General features: G+C 43.7%; 1 protein-coding gene across 1 annotated transcript in view; it reads right to left on the minus strand.

Moving 5' to 3' along the window:
- Positions 1–22,248, minus strand: part of ARAP2 (ArfGAP with RhoGAP domain, ankyrin repeat and PH domain 2) — a 494,936-nt gene that overhangs the window by 131,298 nt on the left and 341,390 nt on the right. The window contains exon 22 of the mRNA XM_075346952.1: positions 21,402–21,507. Within this exon, the coding sequence (XP_075203067.1) occupies positions 21,402–21,507 (106 nt within the window). The remainder of the gene's footprint in view (positions 1–21,401; positions 21,508–22,248) is intronic.

The following is a 22,248-nucleotide window of genomic DNA, read 5'->3' on the forward strand; positions in this document are numbered from 1 at the left end:
GCAACATCGCTGTTACGTCACAAAAGTTGTTCGTTAGCAGCGATGTTGCTAGCGATGTTGCTAGCGATGTTGCTTAGTGTGACGGGGCCTTAAGATAAAAGCTCTCACAGCAGGAGAATTAAAGCAGATAGGAAAAGCAAGTCAATTGTTAAGAGGCTTACTTTCATGTTTTCTAATTAATTAGATCACTTTAACCCCTTAACAAGCCATGATGTACTGGGTACGTCATGGATCGTGTCCCCGCCCCCTTCCGTGAGCAGCCCGCAGCGATCTGCGCACATATCAGCGGTTTTCAGAAGCTGACATGTGTGCCTGCTAGTCGCGGGTGGAATCGCTTCCACCCGCGACTATTAACCCTTTACATCTCGCTGCCAAAATCTGGCAGCGAGATGCATATGCGCAACGCCATTATGCTGACTTACCCCGCCACCATCGGAAGTCACGTGACATGATCACGTGACTTCCGGTGGTTGCCATGGTAGCACGGGGTCATGTGATGACGCCTGTAGCTAAGTTGAGTCATTTACTCTCAATGAAGGAATACAGCCAGCATTGAAAGTAAAGCAGCATATCTGCAGATCTTAGCTCTGTAGCTGTGATCTGGAGATATGGAAGAGCGATCAGATTGCTGATCGCTATAGCCCCATAGGAGGACTAGTAAAGTAAAAAAAAAAAAAACCTAAAAAGTTCAAATCACCCCCCTTTCACCCCATTGAAAATTAAAGGGTTAAAAAATAAAAAATATACACATATTTGGAAATGCCCGATCTATCAAAATATAAAATCAATTAATCTGATTGGAATTTTTTTGCTGCTACGCCATTTACCAAACGCCAACATTACGTTTTTTGGTCACAGCAAATTTTGCACAAAATGCAATAAAAGGCGATAAAAATGTGGCATCTGCGAAAAAATGGTACATGTAAAAATGTCAGCTCAAGACGCCAAAAATAAGCCATCACTGAGCCATAGATCCCGAGAAATGAGAATGCTACGGGTTTCGGAAAATGGCGCAAAACGTGCACCACTTATTTTGGACAAGCTTGCGAATTTTTTTTAACCCCTTAGATAAAAGTAAACCATCTTTGGTGTCTACAAACTCGCACCGATCTCAGGCATCACAATGACACATCAGTTTTACCATATAGTGAACACGGTGAATAAAATATCCCAAAAACTATTGTGCGATCACACTTTTTTTGCAATTTTTCCGCACTTGGAATTTTTTTGCTGTTTTATAGTACACTATATGGTAAAACTTATGATTCCATTTAAAACTACAACTCGTCCCACAAAAAACAAGCTCTTATATGGCAAGATTGACTAAAAAATAAAAAAGTTACGGCTCTTGGAAGAAAGAGAGGGGGAAAAAACCCCCGGAAAAACCCAAAATGCTCGGGGGCTGAAGGGTATATTATAAAAAGTGAAAATACTTCTAATTTATATTCTATAAAGTAAATTAATAGATTTACAATAGCTCATGGGTAAAATACCACAGAGAAACTGCAGTCTATATGAATCTGTAATATAAAAAAGCTCCTTTGGTGGTAAATTTAAGATCTTTGACATGTCATAGTGACATGATTTTTGATTGCTTGAGATTCAAGTCCTGAAAGTGATTTTTTTTTGCTTGACCTCATAAATGTATTTGGGCTCTAATATCTAGTGGAAATTGCTATGACAAGATGAATTCATAGGAAACACCAGCTTCCTATCACTGTCCATTGCTTCAGATAAGAATTGTGAAGTTAATGTACAGTATTTCGTTATGGATTTTTATTTTGTTACTAATTTGACACATACAGTAGCGGGCATTTTTGCCTTTAATCTTAGTTTGATGTCCAGTATCCTGATGTGAGAGGTGATAGATAGCAAGTTTAAAAACAATATAAATATAATAAAAAATATAAATTTGCTGATCCTCTGTTCGGAGATGTTATGTGTGGCTCCCTACTGTTTCTGATGTGGATTGTGACCTGTTGAAAGTTTTACAGTTTTACAATCCTGCATTGTAGTGTACCTTATTTGTATCTTGTGAAATTGGAATATTTGTATCTTGTGAAAAAAATATTTGGGTACACATATCTGTGTACTGAAATATATTCTTATTAATCTACTTTTTAAAAGGAGATACAGGGATAATCATCTTGAAAAATAGCTTAACATAGGAAAACAAAGACAGAAAAAAACTATGGACTTCCAAGGGAGTCCAAGGGAGAGTGTCATGAGTATTTTGACATCTGCAGATGTCAATCTGCATATGTAGTCTAAGGGTGCTTTACACGCTGCAACATCGCTAACGATTGCTAGCGTTGTCGAGCGCGATAGCACCCGCCCCCGTCGTACATGTGATATTTGGTGATCACTGCCGTAGCGAACATTATCGCTACGGCAGCGTCACACACACATACCTGTGCAGCGACATCGCTGTGACAGTTGAACAATCCCTCCTTCAAGAGGGAGGTGCGTTCGGCGTCACAGCGACGTCACTATGCAGCCGGCCAATAGAAGCGGAGGGGCGGAGATGAGCGGCCGGAACATCCCGCCGACCTTCTTCCTTCTACATTGCTGGTGGACGCAGGTAATGATATGTTTGTTGTTCCTGCGGTGTCACACATAGCGATGTGTGATGCCACAGGAACGACGAACAACATCGTACCTGCAGCAGCAAATATATTAAGGAAATGAGCGACATGTCAACGATCACCGTTTTTTGACGATTTTGCGATCGTTGATCGTCGCTCTTTGGTGTCACATGCTGAAATGTCACTACCGGCGCCGGACGTGCGTCATTAATTATGTGACCCCGACGATATATTGGTAGCGATGTGGCAGCATGTAAAGCACCCATTAGAGACAGGAGAAGCTGAGCCATTAACTTATTTATACATTTTAATCACTTATATTCAGTATATCACAAAAATTGAATAAACCCCTAAATTTATTGAAAATATTTTTTAAATCTTTTCATGGGACAATACTGAAGATATGACACCTCGATATAATTTAAAGTGGTCAGTGTACAGCTTGTACAACAGTGTGCATTTGGTGTGCCCTGGGCGGTCTATAATGTACACTGCGGTGAAAAGTGTTTCCCAAACTCCAGTCCCCAGGGCCCTCAACGGGACATATTTTCAGAATTTCATTAGTATTGCTCATGCGAGAGAAAATAAGGCAATTTCTGATATCTTGATAATGATTCATCACCTGTGCAATGCTATGGAGATTTTGGAAACGTGATTTGTTGAGATCCCTACAGACTGGAGTTTATAAAACCCTGTTCTAAAACATCATGGTCAGTAGTCATCAGAGGGAAGGATTGGCATCTCTAAATTAAAGCTGGCAATAGATAACACAGAAATACCAAGGACCGCAAGGGATAGAGATGAAGACAGGCAGTACAGTATGCTATCTGCACAGGATTATTTAGCTGCAGGAGTGTGGAAGAGGCTATAAGACACAGCTGGACAAAGCGGGCTTTACACGCTACAATATATCTTACGATGTGTCGGCGGTGTCACGTCGTAAAAGATGCACATCCGGCATCGTAAGTTAGATTGTAGCATGTGACAGCTACGTGCGATTGTGATTGAACGTTAAAACGTTCATCGCATGCACATCGTTCAATTGCTAAAAATTGAACGTGAGGTTGTTAAATGTTCCCGAGGAAGCACACATCGCAGTGTGTGACACCCCGGGAACGATGAACAGATCTTACCTGCATCCCGCGGCTCCCGCCAGCAATGCGGAAGGAAGGAGGTGGGCGGGATGTTTACGTCCCGCTCATCTCCGCCCCTCCGCTTCTATTGGCTGGCTGCCGCATGACGTCGATGTGACGCCGAACGTCCTTCCCACTCCAGGAAGTGGAAGTTCGCCGCCCACATCGAGGTCGTATGGAAGGGTAAGTACGTGTGACAGCAAATAATCGTTTGTGCAACACGTTCAACAAATTGATATATATATCCAAAACAATCACTGATCTTGGGGAGACCAGCCAGAGAAAACACTGCCGGCAGCCAGCAAAGGCGCTCAAAACCATGAAATCCTAGGTGCATTGCCCCCAGCGAAGTATGCAAATTAAAAAAGGTCAGTGGAGCCTCTGTTAGGAGTCTCGACACAGAAAATAGCAAGCCAAGGGTCCTTCCCTGAGGGATATCTGGCTATTTTCTGTGTTGAGATTCCTAACAGAGGCTCCACAGACCTTTTTTGATTTGCATACTTCCCAGGGGGCAATGCACCTAGGATTTCACTGTGTTGAGCGCCCTCGCTGGCTGCCGGCAGTATTTTCTATGGCTGGTCTCCCCGAGATCAGTGATTGTTTTGGATTATAAGACGCACTTTTCCTCCAAAATCTTTGAAGGAAAATGAGGAGTGCACCTTATAACCTTAATGTAGCTTACTGGGAGCTGGTGGATAGGGGTAGCAGGAGGGAGGGACAATCCTGCAGGCTGGTGGCACTATGTTGGGGGCCATTGTGCTGGCGGCTGCTCTGCTAGGGGCTGCTGGTGCTGTGCTGGCAGCTGCTGTGCTAGGGTTGGGGGCTGCTGTGCTGGCTGCTGCTGTGCTGTGGGTCACTGTGCTGGTGGCTGCTGTACTGGGGTGCGCTGTGCTGGAGCTGTGCTTGTGCCTGCTGTGCTGTGGGCTGCTGTGCTGGTGGCCGCTGTGCTGGGGGCCACTTTGCTGGTGGCTACTGTGCTGGGGGACACTACACTGGGGACAGCTGTCCAGGGGGGCAGAGAGGCAAGGGCCATCTTTAGGTCGGCGGTGCTGCTTCAAATAATGGCACCCAGAGTTGACGTGTGTGCAGATGGAGTTCTCAGCTCAAAATCTCACCTGCACATGCGCCGCCTGCAACGACTTAAGGAAAATGGCAACCAGAGGTAGCACATGCGCATATGTGATCTTGGCTTGTCACTGAGACAATAGCTCTAACTTCCGACTCTGAGTGCCATTTCTTTGAAGCCCGCACCACAGACCTAAGCCTCACCTTGCCACACGCAACACAGCGACTGGCAGACTACAGCAGTTCCTGGATCTTGCCTGCCTCAAGCCACCAGCAGCGATCATGTGGGACATATTTATAAACCCATTATTTCCCCAAAGCAACGTTGCTAGAATTCAGTTAGACATTAGCATTATTTCATTTAATGTTTGTACTTATTTTTTTTTTTGTTAGAATGGTTGCTGATTCTCTAGGAGAAAAATTTCCCGTGAAAATATCAAGAATGAGTCGGGAAGAGAAATCCCGAGAGTCAATGTTTACTTACGGATTTTGCTGATCTACATTACCTCACCCTTTAACAGAACATCGGTATCTAGAGTAACATTATGTTGCTGTGGAAGCAGCAGAGATAGCATTTTGCAGAGGTAATGTAAAGTTGAGAATTCCAGCGCATTTATTTTCAGTCTAAACATGTATGAGTTTCCTTGTCCACATTTTCACTCCATAGGCATTACTATTTTTGTACTCTGCTTTGCAAACCTTAGCAGACCCATTCCTATATCAATACAGTAAAACGGCTGTTCGTGGAAAGTTATTAACATATTCACTATTTTAAGTCCTCTTAAAATTATGCTTTTTTTGTACAGTCAAAATTGCTAATACGATTAGAGTTAATTTAAGGTGCTGGATGAGCAGATTTTGAAAAATATTGCATATCTTTATCATTCAAATGTGAGAAAGGATGGTTGACCTTAGGGAGATCAACATCCACCACTGCGGAGACACCATCACGTGTTTCTCAACGCAGTGATTCTAGAGCAATGCCCCCTGGGAAATATTTAAAGCAAGAAGGCCTGCGGGGACACCATCACGTTTCTCAACGCTGGCAGGAAACTAGCCAGGTCTTTCACCGGGAAGGAACAACCACGGGAAGGGTAATTAAGTACACCACATTAGTTGTGGTGCAGCTGAAGGTACCTGGGATCTTGTAGTCCTGATGTAATCTGGGAATCGTTATCTTGTCCATTGTCAGTATAAATGGACAGGTCTTACATTTTTTCTGGTTGCAGGGAAATGTTCCTGTTGTTGGAGAGGACAGGGAGCTTCTGGCAATGATGCTTCTTAGATTCGGGGGCTGCCTAAAACACAGAAGTGGGGGTCTGGAAAAATAGATTGTAATCTGGCATCTTTTTTCAGTAATGGTTGTAGTTTCCGTGCAGCTCCTCTTAACACCTCCAGATTTGGATTGTAGGTGATTACAAGAGGTACCCGGTTGTTTTCTTCTTTAGTTTTATAATATAGGAGACAGTTTCTTGATATTCTGGTGGCTCTTGTAATCTGGTTTTCAATTGTTCTTGCGTGGTAGCCTTGGTTCAGAAAGGTCTTTCTGAGGCCCTCAAGGTGATTGTCTCTATCTGTAGTGTTGGAACATATCCGATTGTACCTGATGGCCTGACTGTACACTGAAGAGTTTTTTTATGTGTTTTGGATGAAAACTGTCCCATTTCAGGTATGTTGGATGGTCAATTGGCTTCTTGTACAGAGATGTGTCTATTTCAGAAGGGTTTGTGAATACAAACTTATGATGACCTTTGACAAATTCAGAGCAGGAATGAATGTATCACATGGATTTATGCCTTTTTGCATCAATTAAGATAGGTGCTCCCCAGACCATCTGGGGGCATCCCAGCTCGGGACCAGACCCTAATCAGAGAACAATAAAACTTTCACAGTGCTTATCTATGAACTGCTGCAATATTTATGGCTACAACAGTTTGTTCTCTTGCCATAGTGATAGTTCTGCTTCACATAGCTTGTCTTATTTACTGCCCCATTCTATGTCCTGTTGTGTATAAATATGTGATTCTTCAAATTTTGTGTTATACTAAACCTGATGAAGAGACCTGAGTAGTCTCGAAAGCTTGCTATTATTACCATCTTTTCAGTTAGCCATTAAAAGGTATCAACCACTGAGGACTCAGTTCTTTTAAACAATATTTTTATCTCTACTGGCTAACATGGTACAAAGATACAGTATATTTTTCCTGTATCTATTTACTATATATCCTCCTTTCTATATACTTTTATATCTCTTATCTATCTTCTATTTATCTATATATTATCTATCCATTCATCTATCTGTCCATCTATTTATCCATCCATCTACTTATCATCTGTCTCCTATCCACACACACACACACACACACACACACACACACACACACACACACACACTTGTCTCCTCTTCAGCTTTAGATTCCTACTATGACGTTATGTGATGTCAAAAAGATCCTGTTGAAGTGTTATCATCAGGAAATAAGTGCTGGGGCCCCTAGGAGAATGAGGGCCCAGTGAAATTTAACAGTTTGCTCTGCCTTCTTCCTAATGCCAGTCCTGCATACAAGCCTGTCTCCAGTTCAGTTCTTTTAGACTCCTGAAATTAAGAGACCTGTGGTCACATGACTATGAAGTCAAAGGTCCTTAAAGAATCTTAACCTCAGAATACAACTGCTAAGATCCCTAAAAAAGAGTGGGCCCTGAGAAATTGTGATGCTTGACTCTGCCTAACACCAGCAATTACTGTAACTAGGGCTTATTTTTGAGTAGGATTTATATTTGAAGCATACTTCAAAAATCATGTAAAATCATGCTAGGACCTATTTTCGAGGTAGGTCATATTTGCGAGGAAACACGGTACAAACTGGTCTACATGTTAAAGATGTTGTCTGGGACTTTAACACTGATAACCTATCACTAGGATATCCGAACAATATCTGATCGGTGTTGGAGTGACACACACTCAGTTGTTGCTGGTGGTGACGCTGGCCAGAAATGCTTGGTTGCAGAGCTGTACTGCAGAGCTCCGTGAACTGTGTAGTGGCCATGGCAGGGTACCCCTATTCAAATCAACAGGGGGCAGATGAGCAGTACCTGGCCACAACCACTATTACATTAACAGATCTGAGCTGTGCAACTCTGGAACTGAGTATCGGGAACAGCTGATATTTGAGGAGAACTTGCAACAAAATGCTTGTGTCTGCTCAAACTCCTACCCATAGACTTGTACAGCATGTGATCTGTTCACTGAGACTGTGAGGAGCAATGACTTCCCAAAATGTCAAGAACGTGGATATTAAAATGCATCAAGGTATAAATTCAGGTTATAGCATCAATTAGGGTGCAGCTTATACTATGTAACCTAACTATTACTGTGTTCTTGAGCTGCTTTGAGTATAACATTTGAATGTTAATTTGAGCTGCTACATACAGTATATATTCTACCAATATCAACTTACTTGTTTTCTCTTATGTTTTCAAAGATGAGCAGAATTAGGTTTTAAAAAAATTATATTTCGAACTTTAAAAGGGCTGTCAAATAAAAAATAACTAAATAAAAATAGTTTACTAAAATATTTAAATTAGAAAAGAGCCCGGTGGTGGTCCAAGGTCCCTGCAGCTCTTTATTTCATCCCATAGTAGATTAACTTCCTTTTGGGGAGAGGGAAGTTCCTATATCATCACAAAAGCAGTGCTCTGTGTGAATGGGACTGGTTGACTGGCTAAAAAAAAAAAGCAAACAACAGCTATCCCATTGCCGACACTGCAGTAGTCAAATGCCAACACAGGAACCTCTCTTCAGTATTGACCTGGACATATAGCTAGGAATTCTGCTTTGCACTGATATTTGGAGACTGGGCAAAGTTTTTAATTCAAATAAAATTTGATTTCCAAGACTTTGTATTTAAAAATAGCTTGATTGTTTAACTCCCTTGTCAGCAGAGCTTGCTATTGTGCCGCCCCCGCGACAGCCGACGGGCTGCTCATACCCGGATCAAAAGTGGCTCGAAGGGTCTCCGGATCCAAGGCGGGGTCGCTCGGCTACCTCGGAATAAAAAGGGGGATGTTTTGGGTGGTGAATGGGATAATGTTCGTGACGCCAGCCACAGTGTGTGGTAACATGAGGGACCACCGTGGCAGTTTGGGGAGAGCCCGGGGATGATGGTGTGTGGCAGCTCGAGATGTTAACCCCTCCTAGGGCAGGGGGAGTGGTGTCCCGGGATCCGGTGATGGCTGGAGTGGGGGACCCGTTGGGGGAAAAGGGATATCTGGTACTCATATCATAAAAAAGAGAAGTTTTGGCAGCACTCTGCGGTGTCAAGAAATCTATTTTATTTTTCTTTTTTGCAGACAGGTGATACAGACATGAGGGAGCAGGGGGAGCAGAGCACAAGGACGACGGTACCGTTTCGCAACTCTAGGGGTGCATTCACTATATCTAGTACTCACACAGTCCAAAGTCACTGATGCTGACACCAGGTAAACCAAACTCTTGAGTATCCTGCTCTCTTTGGGAGAGTACACTGGGTCCGTGCCCCTTTGGTGTTGCAGGTTGGTCTGAAGCCTTGTCCCTTGGAACTGTATGTCCTACGTGTGGATCCCTCTGACATGAAGCAATTCGGGTCCCGCTCACCTGCATGGCTATCAGGGTGACCTTGCTCTCAGGGTTCATGCTTGGGATTTTCTGGACGGTTGTGGGAAGTCCTATCCCCCTCGTTGCGCTAGATTCTGGAGTGGGTGGGGAATGGTTCCTGAAGATTCTATTCCCGTCGGGGAAATTACTGGGCTGCGTGAAGCTTCTTCCCAGCCTAGGGTCTGCGTACCCCATCATGCCCTGGCCCCTGCCCGGTTGTAGCACAAGGCAGCCGGCCTGCTCTCTGTAGCAACACCATGGCCCCCTGTCATTACCCCCTGTGACCAGGGTTCAAGCTCCCTCTGGCCAGACCAACGTCTGGCACCTGAGATGGGTGCAGGAGCCAAGCTCGAAAGCGGGACCTGTCCTGTCACCGCTGCTCACTGCTCAACTTCTACTTTCCGACTGACATCTCTGCCCTCCCTCTTCCATCCCTCCATCTGGGTGGCCCTATTCCCCTCAGGCTGCCCAATGGGTGGTTGGTGAGTGTGGTGCAGAGTGTTCCTCAGGATTTTGGTACATCTGTTGGTAGCAACACCAAATTGACAGGACTCATAACCAAGGAGGAGCAGGTACCATACAGAAGGGCAGATTGCACAGCACCCTTGTGACGACCTGATAGGCCAGGGCGTCACACTATCATTTTAATTTACACAATGGAGTAGATTTCTTTTACTTTAGCATGATGAAGCTTTGGAAAATAGCAGTACACAACACTGGAGGCAAGGCAGTAAGGTTAACAATACTCCAAGGTGTGACCAAACTACAAAGCCAGAGAAGACTATAGACCCCTAACGCTCTACTGTGTCTTGAACTCAGCATGGCCCCACAAGCTTCATTTGCTCTATAAACTTTGAATGGGTGAGCAATAACGTTGCATCTCAATGCTAAAATGATGCATCTTAATTATACAGAGAACTGAGCAGCTGCACTTTCTTCTCTATGTCCATGTTCTGATGAATATCGGGAAGCTAAAACTCTTGGTCTACATGTAGGAGGAATAGGGTACAGTCAATTCAACCACTCTCTGATGCTTCATCAGTATGGGAAATAGTGAGGGGTAAGTTTTCTCTTTATTTGCAGACCCCCATAGCAAGTCTCAAAGTGTTCAAATTCAAGTGAAACTGCAAATTTCAGGTAATTCAACTTAAACTGGTTCCTCCACAGATCCATCTACTCATTTCTGACACTGAGATAATGCTAATATAAGGATCTAAACCACATACTAAGCATGCATAAACACAACAAATGTAAAAGTATCTTAGGACTCCTTTTACCAGTGCTGGATTACAATTTGGAAGCCAGCTTGAGAAATTGATATTTGAGGCTATCTGCAGCAATAGAGCTCCAACGTAGACATTACATCAAGCTGCAGTGAAATGATGTTTTGGGTAATAGAGGATAAGAGTTGTTTATGTGATCGGTCATAGAAACTGTGATTGACCAGAACTGGAAGTGGGAGTGGAGACGAAGCATGTTGCGCTAGTTCTCATCAAATTTAGAATATAAGACAACATAAATGATTATTTTTGGCACACTTGTATAGGTCTACACCTAAAGTCATTATTTGTTAAGTCATTGAAATTTGATTGACTTCATTTTTGTTATTTGTTGTATGAATTTTTTTTTTTAGAAAAGTTAAAAGCATAGTAAGAATTAATATACTCTTTGGGGACCACAAGATTTTGACTGCCTAGAAGACAATACAGGGTTTAAATGGAAATGGTCACTAAAAAATGCTATTAACTTGCTGATATGGGGATAATAAGGGCGATAGCATTCTGTCGCTGCAGAGCTTATTTGAGAGGAAATTAACTTTATTCCTCCTGGCAGCCTCAGGGTTTCAGTCATAGAGGTGTGGTGGTGTAGTTGTAGTCAACGCTTAGTTTGCTAGCGATCACCATGCCCCAGCACTGAGTTGGCTCAGCATTGCATCAGCACAGCACTGCCTGTCAATCAGTGTTAGGGGTGTGGTTACAGCCGCCATGCACTGAGCGGTTACTGAAACCATGCCGGCTGCTCCCATATAACTGGAAGCATGAGGCTGCCAGGAAGAAAAAAGTTAATTTCCTCCTGGAAGCAGGGCTCTTAGTGCTGCTACAGCACAGTGCCAGAATGCTATTAATCCGAATATTAAGCCCATATCTACAGGTTAATAGTTTTTTTTTACATGAGAGGTTCTCTTTAGTTTGGCACTTCCTTATACTTTTATGTCGTGTATTTTTTCCACAGATCAGCTCAGCATACTGTGCGTTATTAGATTAATGTACAAGTCCATCATTTTAGTTAGATTATACATTTTTTTCCTGCACGATATTAGACAAGCATATGTAGCACAGTTGAGTTTTTCATATGCCATCTCTTGGAAACATGATAATGTGTTGTCTTTTATTTTATGCAGTACTAGCCGTATTACCCAGCGCTCCCCGGGATAGTAACTAAGTGTCTCTCACTCTCCATATCTCCTTCTCGCTCGCTCTCGCTCTGTCTGCTTCTCTCTCTCTTAGCTTGTGTCTTAGCCTTAGTCTGTGTGTGTGTGTGTCTGTCATTCTGTGTGTCTTTGTCTCTGTGTGTATCTCATTGTGTGTGTCTCATTGTGTGTGTCTCATTGTGTGTGTCTCTCTGTCTGTGTCTCTGTGCCGGTGTACGTCTCTGTTTCTGTGTCTGTCTCTGTGTGTCTCTGTGTGTCTCGGTGTGTCCATATTTCTCTGTTTGTCTCTGTGTCTCTCTGTGTCTGTCTCTGTGTCTCTCTGCCTCTGTGTGTGTGTGTGTGTCTCTCTCTCTCTGTATCTGTGTGTGTGTCTCTGTGTATGTCTCTGTGTATGGTAGGTAAATCTTCAATGTAATACAGCCCCAAAGGGTTAAATGACTATATTATTGCAAATAGTAAAGTAGGTATTTCTTGAGGTCATCTGTGTTCACTTAAGCTGACTACTGTGAAGCAATAATATGCTGCAATACGGCTATTCTATCTGCAATATATCATCTGTGTGCATCATACTTTATTCAATGAGGTGTTCAACTCGTCCAGTGGATAAGAAAATAAAGAAACAGTTCTCGGGCTTTGGGGACTCAAGTGAAAAGCTGGCAGATTAGTCACCAACTTTTAGTTTAACATAGTTTTAAAATACACAGAGCTTAGGAAACGGTTATGAGTGTAGAAATCCCAGCTAGAAAATAATATCCTGATTATATCATTATTCTTTCTAATTACTGTCATTTGAATTCTCCAGTGAGAAAAGACACATTTGTATGTCTACTAATGGCTGCAAATCAGCAGGTATTCTTAGAAAATTGCACAAGCCTGCGCGATCAGACTTACAGACAAGGCAAAACCTACTTAGATGTAACGCTTTCATTAAAATAATGGCTATTTCTACCAGTAACATTTGTATTGTACTTAATAAAGGTAGAAACTTATGCTCAACAAAAACAATATCATTTAAAGTATCCAGAATGGACAGAAATGGAACATTTAATTGGTATTAATTTAATTGGTATTCATTGTGATTAGTGGAAACTGTCGGTTTATGGTCTAAACCAAATTATATGTGAATGTGGTTTATCAGTTCAGTTAAAACCTCAAAAGTGGATAAACGTCTTCATTTTCTGCTCCGACCAGAAATATGGAAATGTAGCAGTTTTTGTAAAGTTTAGGCTAGGCTACCCAGTAACACAAGTCTTTGACAACAAAGGAACTGCCATATCAGTTATAGGAGACAGAGGAGCATGTATGGCCAACTCTCCTATATGAGTGGCACATCGGCGGGGTTCCATTTATGGGTCAAATCACTGGCAGACATACCAACAGTGCAGCTAGTGCAGCTGTACTGGGGCCCAGAGTTTAAAGGGGGTCCATACAGGGCTTTTAGTAATGAGGGCAATCCGGCCAGTTGTTTTGAGCCTAAGGCTCCAGGGAGCCCATGGCAAGATTGCCCTCATCTGTCATAAGGTATGTGCCGGGAAAGGAGCAATCCTGCTTCACAGCTGCACAGTGTAGGTAGCAAAGCCGCAGAAATACATCCTATATGGCTAGAATTGAGTTGCTCCTGTGAGATGATGATGTCACCAGAAGGGGTGGGGTTTCATCCTCTGGTGCGGAGCTGATCCCAGTGCTCAGCATTGTGGTGTGGCTGCTGGAGATGATGAGGCTGTGGAGAGATCACAATGAGAGGACAGAAGGTCTGCACCAAGGAACAAGGGGCTTTATCCTTAGCTTTAAGGGCGAGTAATGTGAGGCAGCGTATGGTGTTTTGGGGCACAGAATAAGTTGATGTTTCTGAAAATTGGTTGATGTTTTTCACTTGGGGAAGGAGGGGATGATGGTAGAGTTGTGGGGATGTGTGCTAGAAGGCTGTGTGCTGGGGTGCTGTGTGCTGGGGGCTGAGTGTGGAAGGGTTAGAGATACTTGCTTAGGGATGCAAGCTGGGGCGGCTGCATGGTAAAGGGGTGATGGTACATGTGGGGAACTGCATAGTGAAGAGTTTGTTATACACAGGGTGCTGTGTGCTGGGGGGGCTGCATGGGGAAGGGTTAGGGTTACTTGTATGGGGCTGTCATGTAAGAGAGGACAAGAGTTTTAAAGTGCAAAAAACATACAAAATTTTATTCAATACACTGCAAGGGTGAACATCCAAAAACGTCATAAAAACATGCTAAAAATAATTGACGAGCGACCCCCCCCCATGTGTAATAGATGGTAACACAGCCTGTGACATGTTGGCTCAAAACAATTCAATAAAACACTGCAAGTCACAGGAAAAAGTACAGACATTACATGTCAAATAAGCTGCATTCATAAGCATATTAGCTTCCATATTATGGCATAGCATTAGATCTGGCCATAAATGCAATTCATGTGGTATAATTACCCACAGTCCCATGGAGACCCCTGTACAGGCAGGCTGTGAAAATAGCAGTAGAGCCAAACACATCAGCTGGTAAGAATGAGGGGGGGGGGGGAGGCTCCGTTTGAGAGGGGCCTCAGAGGAGCCTACGTACATTTCAATTTGATAAAATCTTCATCAGGGAAGAGGCATCTCCTACCATTCACCCCTGACACCAGGCTTTAAATAACAGTAGAGTGTGTCCGGACCCGGAAGTCTCGTTATCGGCGCTCGCGTCAAGTGACCAGGGAAGTCGCGCGAGACGCTAGCCGTTACGTCATGCTCGCGCATGCGCGGGAGCGGGGACGCGTCACCAAGGCTCCTGCGCATGCTCGCGACGCCCAGACGGCGGCGGCTACGCGCGAACAGCCCTGGGTCTGGCGCGTGCGCACCGAGACGACCGTATTACACAGAGTAAGTGGGTACCATGTTATATCGAAGAGGAGGAAACCAGGTGATCCAGCTCTACTGGGGCAAAGTCCGGCATGCACGGATACACTCTGACAGTGCAAGGGTCCAATGAAAAAGAAGAAAATATATCCAGCTTCCGGAATAATAGTAAAACTGCTGCAATTTTATTTAGGACGTGAAAAATGACACAATGACAAAAATAGGGAGCCCATATGTGGCATAAGGCTACGCGTTTTCGAGGCAGCGTTCGAAACGCGTAGCCTTATGCCACATATGGGCTCCCTATTTTTGTCATTGTGTCATTTTTCACGTCCTAAATAAAATTGCAGCAGTTTTACTATTATTCCGGAAGCTGGATATTTTTTCTTCTTTTTCATTGGACCATGTTATATCCCTATGTATGTAATGCTGTAAACCGAACAGTACACAGTATTATATATTTATCACTGAAATACATCATATTAGGAAGTCCATTCTTAGGTCTCTGTGTAGATCAGGAAGATGTTGTTGCTCGGATGTCAAATAAGGATTTTAATTTCTATATCCTATAAGCAAAACATAGAGCATATAAACATTACATAAGCCTGGATACAAAGGGGGAATGTAAGATATCATAAAAAAAAATTTAAAATGTTTAAAAAAGGGGAACAAAGGATGCAGGTAAGGGGGAAAGATGGCAAATCCACAGTATGTTAATAAAGAACAATATCAAAAAAAGATACAAATCTAAATAAATATGTATACTCAAAGAATTTTTAATCACACAAGCTGAGTGTCATTAAGGATCAATGGAACCACAGGAGAGGGGGATATGGTCAGTCATTGATCATGTTTACAAAAATGGAGCGTAGCTCACTGACTCGTTTAGTCCTTTTGGGACCATTGTATCCAGAGTCACAATCCACTTGGTCTCACACTGCGCCAGGCGTTTCTTAAGATCACCACCCCTAATCCCTCCTGTTACCACATCAATCCCTCTTATTTTTAATTTAGAGGGATCACAGGAGTGGTGGGATCTGAAGTGCCTGGGCAGTGTCTTGAGTATTGTCGGATCCTCCTCTGTTTTGGCTGCAGAAATGTCCCTCACGTGCTCCCTGACCCTAATGCGGAGCTCTCGTGAAGTGAGTCCCACATAGGTCAGGTGGCACGTGCATGTAGCAAAATACACCACGTGTGTTGTACCACACGTGTAGTGCTTGATGTTATAATTTTTTTCCCCATCCGAGGAATAAAATGTATTGCTTCGAAGGACATTACTGCAAGCCACACAGTGGCCACAGGGAAAACAACCCTGTGGAGGTCCGCGAGACCCAAATGGATTCACTCTAGGAGGAATGTAGTGACTCTGGACCAAAAGGACCCTCAAGTTCCTCGCTCTCCTGGAGACCATCAAAGGATTCGGGGGCAAGTATTTCCGCTAATACCGGATCTGTCATTAATACCGGCCAATGTTTCTTTAAAATGTGGCGCATGGTTTCCCATTCCTGGTTGTATGTTCCAATAAATCTCACCGCAACATTATGTTGTTCTTTCCTTTTTGGGGTATCAGTAAGCAGCTGTAGCCGGGGGGTCCTCTTTGCCCAATTGTAACCAGCCCAGATACTTCTGCCGCTGTAACCCCTCTCACGAAATCGATCCCTGAGATCAGCCGACTGAGCCTCAAAGTTCTTATTGGATGAGCAGATCCGTCTCATCCTTAAATATTGCCCGGTCGGGATGGCGCGAATTGTTGATGGGTTGTGGGCGGATGAGGCATGCAGAAATGCATTGACGGACATCTCCTTGCGGAAAACGTCCGTCTGGATCGACCCCCTATGATCCACAGTAATCATAATATCAAGGAAGTCGATCCTGCATCTACTGCTTTTGTAGGTAAGCCTGATGTTAAAGTTGTTGGTATTTAGCTGCCTCATGAACTCATCGAGCTGCTCAGCCGAGCCCTGCCACACAAATAGAATGTTGTCAATGTATCTTAGCCAGCACTGCACATGGGTGCTAAGCCCAGGGCCCTCGTCAGCAAATACCAGCCTCTCCCAGAAACCCAGGAAGAGGCCAGCATACGAGGGCGCACAGGCCGCACCCATGGCAGTGCCACGCTGATGTAGATAGTACACATCCTTGAAGACAAAGAAGTTGTGCGACAGGGCAAACTCAAGCAGCTCGATGATCAATATGGGGCTGTGTGGGGAAGCAAGTGATGTTACTTATGTGGGGAATCGGGAGGTGTTACATGTGGAGAGCTGCCCTGATAGTGTCCCTCCCACCCCACAATTCATTATGTGGTCCTCATAGCATCCTCACCACCCCAAAGTTCATTTATGACCCTTATAGCATTCTCACCAGCCCACAATTCATTATATGGCACTGATAGTATCCTCCCCACACCCAATTCATTATATGGTCTTCATAGCTTCCTCCTCACCCAACAAATCATTATATGGCCCTGATAGCATCCTCCCCACCCCACAATTCATTATATAGCCCTCCTTGTGTACTCTTCACTCAACAATTCATTTTATGACCATCATAGCATCCTCCCCACCCAGCAATTTATTATATGGCCCTAATGGGGTCCTCCCCACCCCAAAATTCAGGATATGGTCTTCAGTGTCCTCCCAACCCTACAATTCATTATATGACCTTGATAGCATCTTCATCCATCCCTCAATTCGTTATTAGACTCTGATAGTGTCGCGGGCGGAGGGGACGCGCTCGCCACACTCAGGTCTGGGGCTTCTGCTGGTGCTACTCGGTGACTCGAGCGGTGGACCGGACACGGAGACTCGAGCAGCGCTCCTCACCCGTGAGTGAAAAGGGGGGTGGTTTGGTTAGGGAGATTGTTCGTGACGCCACCCATGGGTCGTGGTGATAATGGCACCACTGCTGCAGGTAACGGGGATCCCGGGAGAGATGGTAGGGTGCAGCTGAGATGTTGTCCCCTCCGTGGGCAGGGGTTGGTGATCCCGGGGCCCGATGGTTTAACGGGGAGGCTGGATGGCTGGGGTGCAGGGACTGCACGGCGCGGTGCCAGACGGCACTGGTGTACTCACTCAGACAATCACTGACAGAGTCTCTGGTAAACCAAAACGGCCGGATGGACGGGTCCCGCAGCCAGCTGCAGTGTTGGTGTTGTGCTCTCCCTGGAAGGCTGATGGTGGCTGTCTTTTCCTGAACCTTTGAAAATGTTCTTGACTCCTGTGGTTGCCCACCGGTAGTCAGCTCCCCGGCGTATAGGTGCCGTAGGAGCCCATTTTGCCCGCAGGCGCTGGCCCTTGGATCTCTAGCCTGTGGCGGTGGCTATATATCCTCTCTGGGTGGACGGTTGCCTTCAATTGGGACTTGGTAGTTGAGAAACCCCCGGGGTTCTTGTCACATCCAGATTTGACTATTGGCGGTGGCTCCAAACCTGGTCGGGGTCTGATGGCCCTGCCTGTGTGCTTAGCTTAACTCCGTTCACCGGTCCGGTACCGGCGGGCCGATGCCAGACCCTGGTCCTTACGGCTCTGCGGAGTTCCACTAACTCCTGCAGACGGCCACCACCATCTGCCAACCTTGCTGTTAGTGTCTGGGCTCCTACCCAGACATCCAAGTGTTCACTCCTCTCACTTTCACCTCCAAGACTAATCTGACACTTTTCCCGCCTCCAGGCCTGTGAACACCTCGGTGGGTGGGGCCAAACACCTGGCTCCGCCCCACCTGGTGTGGACATCAGACCCTGGAGGGAGGCAACAAGGGTTTTGTGTTTGGCTGCTGTAACTGCCTAGGGTGGGGGTGTGTATGTTGGTATGTTTGTGACTGCCTGGCTAGTCCAGGGTGTCACAATAGCATCTTCTTCCACTCCCAATTCATTATGAAGTTAGCAGGAATGAATTGTGGGGGTGATAGAGGACACAGGACCAGGACTATGGCTGTGTGCATGCGTTCAGGATTGCAGCAGAAAATGTTGCTGCAAATCCCGATGTGATGGCAGGTAGAACGCTGCATAAAATACAGTTTTTTTACGTGTGTTTTTGTTGCATATTGTCCTTGACTTATTAATATCGGTGATAGATGCTGCAAAAACCCTGCAAGAATTGACATGCTGCAGATCTGAAACTGCTGCAAATCTCCAAGGAAAAAGATAAGCAATGTGTACATGAGATTTGCTTGTACTTAAAATGCTCCATATTTTCCTTCCTGAGATCTTGGATGATATCTTTTAACTTTCCATTGATGCTACACAAAGAAGCAGTGTGGTTCAGGTGTGCATTAGAATACACACACAAATGTGTCTCTTATTAACTCTGAAGTTGCCAATAAACCTATCAGAAGCTTCCAAAGATATGACATCATCATATGGGCTGTCCCATATTGTTTAAAGACATAGTACTCTAAAGGCAGCTTTACATGCAACGACATCGCTAACGAGATGTCGTTGAGGTCACGGAATTTGTGCTGCACATCCGGCCTCGTTAGCAACGTTGGTGCGTGTGACACGTACAAGCGACCGCTAACGATGCAAAATACTCACCAAATCGTTGACACGTTGTCCATTTCCCAAACGAGGTGGGTGAGACTTTCATGTGGCTGCTCTCCGCTCCTCCGCTTCTAATGGACGACTGTCGTGTGATGTCGCTGTGACGCCGCACGAACCCTCCCCTTAGAAATGGGGCTGTTCGCCGGCCATAGCGACGTCATTAGGAAGGTAAGTATGTGTGACGGGTACTAGTGATTTTGTCCGCCACGGGCAGTGATTTGCCCATGACGCACAAATGACAGGGGCGGGTGCGAATGCTAGGGACATCGCTAGTGATGTCGCAGCGTGTAAAGCCCCCTTTAGTGTATGTAAACTTTTGACTTGGTATAAAGTAATAAAAATGCCTTAAAACATTCTCTCTCATTATTCTGGCACTTGGCAAATATAAATAATTTTGGTAATCCTAATTTACCTAAAATGTGAAAGGGTTATTCTGATTGCATGTCAGCTAGTGAGAAAAAAAATCCAGATGATTCTTTTTAGTTTGTGTATGTAAACTTCTGGTTTCAACTGTATGGTGTAACATGCTGTGGAGAGATGAGATTAAAATTGAACTTCTTGGCCACCAAGATAAATGCTATGTCTGGTGTCAAACCAACACAGCTCATCACCCCAAGAACATCATGCCCACAGTGAAATGGTTGTGGCAGCATCATGCTGTGGGGATTTTTTTCAACAGCATCGACAGGGAAAATTGTCTGAGTAGAGGAGAAGATAGGTGATGCAAAATACAGGGATATTCCCAGATCCCAGAGGCTTTTTGTAGATTGGTGACCCGAACATCATCATGAGAAATTTGGGTCACCATGGCAATGATTGGGCCCTCAAGATTACATCATGGGGCAATGATTAGAGGGAAGAGGGATCACAATACCTCTCCCAATTCCCTAAATGGCACAATCAATATTGATCATGGCAATTGAGGGTTAACCAGTTGGGGACTGCACAGGGGCTGTGCGAGCCTGGGCTCACGTATCAGATAAGCTGAGTTCCCACCAACGGTCGATGGGGCACAGAGCCTTTTCCCCCCGCTAGGGTGCATCTATAGTCTGTAAGTACCCCACTAGCAGAACGTACCCAGTATGTCCAATGTTGGGAAAGAGTTAAGGAACAGCACAGAAGCTTGTCATGTGACACATTATTGAATTCTGTGTTTTAACTCCTACAGCATACTGCCCTCTGATTATCAGAGAAGGGAGGACAAAAGTTTTTTAAAGTGCAAAAAGATACAAAATTTTATTCAACACACAACAAGGGTGAACATCCAGATGTCATAAAAGCACATAAAAGAGGTTAATGACGAACATCCCCCATATTGTAGATAGTAACATAGGCTATAGCATGTTGGCTCAAGGTATTTTTATAAGACCCTGCCGGTTACAGAGGGCCATACTGGTACTGCATGTCAGATTAGCTGTCTTCATGATAATATTAGATTCCATATATAATATGGCATGAAATTAATTACAAGTGTATAAGCAAGTCATATATATATATATATATATATATATATATATATATATATATATATATATATATATATATATATATATATATATATATATATAATTATAAATATATATATACACACACACACACACATTTCTCCACAGTCCCATAAGAACCCATGTACAGGCAGGTTCTGAGATGTACATATAAATATAGATAGAGCAAAACACAGACTAGCAGCCGATGGATATGAAGGAAGGGGGCTCCGTCAGAGAAGGGCCTCAGAGAACCTACGTACATTTCAATTAGTTGGGTGAAAAATCTTCATCAGGGGGAGGCATCTCAGCTGAGATGCCTCCTCCCTGAGCAGAAAGTTCCCGTTCTCCGTTTGTTATCACAGATCACACACGGAGAACACACATGTGCCATAAACACGGCTCACGGAGGGCAAAACGCACCTCTGACACGTCTGTGAAACACGTGTATGGTTTTCACGGACGTATGAAAGAGGCCTTAAACACATTTCATTTACAATATGTTTTGTATGTAATTATTATTATAACCATCATAATTTTAAGTTTTTGAAAATCCAGCATTTTATACTGTGACACTTTCAAGATGAAAAAATAATATGATCGTTATGGCAACTGTTATAGACAAACAAGGAATTTTTTTTCTATTTAGTTTTGCTTCATCTAATCACATTGCATAGACGGGTAGACTGACCTGTAAAGGTGCTCAATTAAAGCTGCTAAAGTCGTCTTGTTTAATGCTGGAAGTGTATCAATTAAGGTTTTATACTTTATCATCCGCTCCTGATCATCCTGAATATCTGACAGAGGACAAAAAAAGAAAATTGACTTTACATGTGTATTACAGTTTATCATCCTAAAGGGGAAAAAACAATTGTATCTACATTTTTCACAAAAAAGTCACCGGATGACATTCATTACCTCTACTTTCCCGATTTATTAATAATAACAAACATTGTGTATGTTTTTCTATAAATATACTATAACTTTTAAAAAAGTGCTGGATTATATCCTCAGTAGTCAGTACATACAACATTGTCGGTTATAAATGGTTTAGTGACAAAATATATAATTGGTGGAGGAAGGTTTAACTAGATGGATCCAGGTCTTTTTTCAACTTGGGTAACTATATAACTATATACAGTAACTTACAAGTGCATCTCAATAAATGAGAATATCATCAAAAAGTTAATTTCTTTCAGTAATTCAATACAAAAAGAGAAACGTATACATTATATAGGAGTCATTACAAACAGAGTGATCTGTTTCAAGTGTTTATTTCTGTTAATGTTGATGATTATGGCTTACAGCCAATGAAAACCCAAAAGTATCTTAGAAAATTAGAATAATTACCACAAAACACCTGCAAAGGCTTCCTAAGCATTTAAAATGGTCCCTTAGTCTGGTTCAGTAGGCTGCACAATCCTGCAAAAGACTGCTGACTTGACAGATGTCCAGAAGGCAGTCATTGACACACTCTAGAAGGAGGGTAAGCCACAAAAGGCCATTGCTAAAAAAGCTGGATGTTCACAGAGTGCTGT

This window comes from Anomaloglossus baeobatrachus, chromosome 1, assembly GCF_048569485.1.
Source record: "Anomaloglossus baeobatrachus isolate aAnoBae1 chromosome 1, aAnoBae1.hap1, whole genome shotgun sequence".
NCBI classification, from domain to species: domain Eukaryota; kingdom Metazoa; phylum Chordata; class Amphibia; order Anura; family Aromobatidae; genus Anomaloglossus; species Anomaloglossus baeobatrachus.